General features: G+C 26.3%; 1 protein-coding gene across 2 annotated transcripts in view; it reads right to left on the bottom strand.

Annotated features, from left to right (window-relative positions):
* Window positions 1-2486: 2486 nt before the first annotated feature.
* Window positions 2487-5133, bottom strand: part of LOC100162774 (scoloptoxin SSD14) — a 29413-nt gene continuing 26766 nt past the window's right edge. For both annotated transcript variants that reach the window (XM_029488053.1, XM_001946273.4), the window contains 5 exons: window positions 4340-4568; window positions 4087-4277; window positions 3760-4000; window positions 3004-3117; window positions 2487-2931 (listed from right to left, as the gene is read on the bottom strand). In XM_029488053.1, the coding sequence (XP_029343913.1) occupies window positions 2782-2931; window positions 3004-3117; window positions 3760-4000; window positions 4087-4277; window positions 4340-4568 (925 nt within the window). In that variant the 3' untranslated portion in view covers window positions 2487-2781. The remainder of the gene's footprint in view (window positions 2932-3003; window positions 3118-3759; window positions 4001-4086; window positions 4278-4339; window positions 4569-5133) is intronic.

Below are 5133 nucleotides of genomic sequence, written 5' to 3'. Positions count from 1 at the left end.
CAATTTTTTATCGCATACAATTACTAAAAACTTTACAAAAACTTTTACTATTACCGCCTCTTATCGGATTTCTAATAACTTGATTATGAGTTATAAACATAAAAAATTATTTAACTATTTAATATGTTGTATACGTTTCGCTTATGTATGTGTAGCGTCCCCTTACTTGGTCAATTTTCACTCAATTTTAATATTTATTTGGTTATAACTGTTTTAAAAATGTAATCAAGAAAATTACTAGGTATCTTGAAAGTTAAAAAAAACTCAATAACATAAAAAAATGTTTAATTTTATGCCATTCCAAATGTCTATACTTATAACTGTAAACATTTTACATTTAAATATATTGATTTTCCACGGAGACACTAAAGACGATGTTGAAGTTTTGGGACATACTGTATAGACATATAAGGATAAAAAAAAATTAAAAGTTAGAATTACCTATTTACTTATAATACGTATACTATATTATAGTGTGGGACGGGTAGGTAATATGAGACAATTGCCTAAATTTTAAAATAAGATAGTGGATGCCTACTGGATTGTATTGTGTAGGTAGTTATTTTGTAGGTATTTACATACTATTATTAAATTTTAGATCAGAATTTAAACAATACCTATTTAATATTAATTTACATACACAGATAAAGTATTTTTATCATTACAAGTAGGTACCTACATAATAACAATATAAAAAGGGAGAAAATAGGTTGTGGGCAACCACTCTGCTGTACAGTAGATGTCAAGTACTGCTCTAGCTAGTGTGCCTACTTCGTCATTGAGTGAGTCACTCTAATTGTAATGTTATACCTGCTTGAATTCAATGATAAATCACTGAAAACAAAAAACGATTTTGAGCTGAGACGCCAGGCTGTCAGGCATCAATCTATTATCATATAAATATATTGCTATTAATTATTATAATTTACAAAGCTGGGCAAGTTAACTAATTTTTTTGACACATTAAGTTAAGATAATATAGAAAAATGTGAGTTAAGTTTAAAGTGAAAAGTATTTAAAAATTTTTATATTTGTTCATTTTGGTTTAATTTTTTCCACATATTTACTGTCTAATTACTTAATAATTATTATTATTGTACTTTTTTATAAATATCTTGATATTCCTCGAATGTTTTCAATTTTGATACTTAAGTTTTGAACCAATTAATTGACTTTACGTTATAATTAAATGTTCATTTTTCAATATAAAATAGTGAAAAGTTATCATTTGTTTGTTTAAAAATTTTAGAGGCACCAGTAGATTTTATTATGTTTATGCTATCGCTATGGCCCTTAAAAATCTAGTTAGGTACACCACAGCTATATAATATATAATATGTATTACTATGCATAAAATAAATTTATTTTATCAAGTGTTGGACAGGATGAATTCGAGAACAACGTGAAGATTTCTAAGAGCATCTAGGGCATAATATATTAAAAATAACAGATAATAAAACAATATCAATCATGAATTGTGAAATAGCAAGACAAACGTGTCTTTCAAATATTTCTTAGTATGATAATTAATATATTTTAATAACAATGATTATTAAATATTAAGTTAAAATAAAACTTTTAAAACAAACAAAATTAATACATATTATGTAAAATACTGATATGTGGGTAATTGTATGACACTTTGTTTTCTATTTAAGTTGATAACATTTTTCTTTGCAAGTCAAAAAGCTTAAAAATGTAATACCATATATGGGTAACATTTGTCATAAGTGCTTACAGTACTTTTTTTTTATTTACTTAAAGCATTAAAGCATTTGAAGCATGTGATCGAGTGGTGCAAATGAAATATTGTTATACCATACAAATGTTATTGCCACCAATACAGAGCCTTATCTGACTATCTGAAGGGTCTATGGGAGCTGGACTCTCCCAACCCCCTCAAAAATGTATAATAATTAACCCTAGAGCACACGCTTCACGGTCAAAAAGACCGGGCTTTTAGAATTTTGTTCATTGTTTTAAAAATACGAAATATTAACCTAACCTAATCTGGGTACCTTCTAATTAGATGATAAACTAACATTAGATACAACTCCTAACTGTATACGATCCGATGTCAGTAATATAGAAGTGTTCAAAGTTCATTACCAGACATTATGTATTAATATACGGTCAAAAAGACCGTGTGCGTGATCGTAAAAAATCAATTATGGGTTATTTTTAAACTGTGTTTCTAATAATTGCTGCTCGATAAATGAAATTGATAGTTATTATATTTTTATTGCGACTTGTTAGTTGACTATGATTTACGCCATACTGTGTGTGACAAAAAGACCGTGTGCGTGTATTCTCGTGAATATTTTAAATGCATGTGATTTAGGGTTAAAAATTTTTAAGGATTATTACCTTATGTCTGTTTAGGTATAAATTACCTTTAGTATGTAGTAGAAACATATGCATCTATTTGTTTATACTGAGTATAAGAAATTACTGAAATGACTACCTATTTCAAATCACAAAAACCATAATTTTTTATGTCTTTATTGTCTTTATTCAAGTAATATACACAAACATTAAAGTGTATACCACTGTATGTATAAATATTTCATAAAAACAAGTAATAGTAAACAATTATAAAACTTAAGTTTAATCTAAATTGCTCAGTAAAAATACATCAATAAATATTTTTTATCACACAACTAAATTTCAAAAACCTGGATCATAGTACTTTTTGGTTACAATAATATTTTAGGAACATACAAGGTATTTTATACAACAAATATTTATTAAAATCCAATCTATATAAAACATAATATTGTATTAAAATCCAGATGAATTTCCTGGTCGTCTAAAATCTGGCATAGCTTCAAACATCCCTGAAGAAGTTTTAGCAATGGCTGTAACTGCTGATGCTCCATTTTCCAATCTAACGACTGGATGACCAATATCCATAAGTTTACTTACTATATCCTGAAAAGATGCAATGGACTTATAACTAAAATTGAACTAGTACTATAATTAAAGAAATCATTTCTCACATACCTTAGTCGTTCCATACTCATATTGAACTTCCATAGGTATAAGTTGGTGGTAAATTCTGGGTTGGTCTATCACTTCTTTTAATGTTTTATTGTACCATAACTTGAGGGCAGACACCTAAAAAACAGCAAACATTTTTGAATTGTTATACAATTTTAAAACATTATTTAATTACTAATAATAAATTGATTATAAATACTACAATAATACTATTAGTAGTATTTAAAACCAATGCTTATTCTTATACTTAATTAGAATAATTATAATTTTCTTAATCCCACAGATACCTAATCAATCAAATTTGTTCAATTTCTAATATACCTATACAATAAACTTTTAATAATCTCAAGTTTGTAAGGTAAGTACTTAAAAATACAGGGTTTTAAAGGGTATATAAAATGGTGGAAAATATAATGATTAACTGTGTTATTTGTAAAATTTAATTAGTACCAATAAAAAGTAATTTCAATAGAATTATTTGGAATGATAAATTCAATAAACACTTAAATACTAAATACTAAATAGGTTATTTAAAATATTGTAAAAAGTATTTTGTAGCAATAGTTTTGGTTCTTAATTATGTCTATTAGATATAAATTATAATAGAAAATTACTCAAGTAGGTATGTAAATTATTTATTCGCCTTTTCTACAACTATTTAAATGTTGAAGCTAAATAAGTTATAATTTTAAACTTACTAGAATAATTTCAAGTCAATTAAAAAATTCAAACAATATAGATTTAGAAAAGAATTCATACATAAGCAGTAGCAAGAGTAATTTTTGATCCTCCTGCAGCTCCGACACCGAGAACAAAGTCACCATTTTTATCAGTAAATATAGTTGGACACATTGAAGACATTGGTCGCTTGCCTGGTTCGATAAAATTGGCAGGTGAAGATGGAATACCATAATAGTTAATGACTCCAGGAGTAGAAAAATCATCCATTTCATTGTTTAAAAGTATACCAGTACTAGGAGACATGAAACCACAACCGAAACTGAAATAAAAATTAAATCAGTGCCTATATTACTAATGTAATAATTTACATAAATTATAAATGTAAAAAAATACTTTAATATTTACTAAGTATTTAATGTACTTGTAGCTACAACAGTATTGCCCGCTGAATCCGTTACGACAATGTTAGCAGTCCCGTGATTCTCTAGCATATCGTAATCAGCTCCATAGTATCTTGGATCTGACGAAGTAAAACTATCAGATATATTATTTCGAATACTATTGATGTGTTCATCTGATTTTACTTTATCATAAATCTAAAAAAGTAAGTCTATTCAAGTACGGATTTGTTAAAAACATTAAAAATTAAAAGTATTACTTGCGACACATTAACAAATTTATGATCTCCTAAATGGGTTCTTGCTCCAAACCCAAATTTAAAAGCTTCCACAAATCGATGTGCGTCCAAGCCAATATCAGGTGCTGGTAATATCCCATCCAATATTCGGAGTATGTATGCCAGTATGATACCAGAACTAGGTGGTGGCCCCACATGTATTGTATGTCCACTTTTTAAATTTACTGGAAAAGACTCTTTGATTTCAATTCTAAAAACATAACATTTATTTTTGTAAATATTATAATGAATCTTATATAAGTACAATGTGCATACATAATAAATTGATTTAAAATTAATCAAAGGTTACATTTCTATTTGGCAGTGGTGTAGCTAGAATTTTTTTCTAATAATCAAAAAAAAAAACAGAAGAACTCTGTATACTATAAATATAATATAAAATACTATAAAATAATATAAATTGGAGTATTTTATTTTATCACCACAAAAAAATCAAAATCAAATTAACTCTCAAAACTTAGATAAAAATCATTAAATTATAGAATTAATAAAACCATATTTCTTATTATAAAAAGAAGTATAAAAAATAAAATATTTTCAAAGAGAAAATTCTAATTTTTACACAAAATCGCTACACGAGAAATTGAATGAATATCCATGTTGTAAAAATATTCTTCAAAAATTTAATTTGATTTGCTTGTAGACATTTTTTTTTTTTATAAAGGTAGACAAACTTCTGAGGAATCTTGTATTACATTTTAAAATCTTAGAATTAAATAGAAACATTTTTATGAATTTTTAACTCAAAATAATTG

This window comes from Acyrthosiphon pisum, chromosome A1 (genome assembly GCF_005508785.2).
Source record: "Acyrthosiphon pisum isolate AL4f chromosome A1, pea_aphid_22Mar2018_4r6ur, whole genome shotgun sequence".
In the NCBI taxonomy this organism is placed as follows: domain Eukaryota; kingdom Metazoa; phylum Arthropoda; class Insecta; order Hemiptera; family Aphididae; genus Acyrthosiphon; species Acyrthosiphon pisum.
Note: the sequence above shows the minus strand (reverse complement) of the source record. Positions and strands in the feature narration are given on the sequence as shown.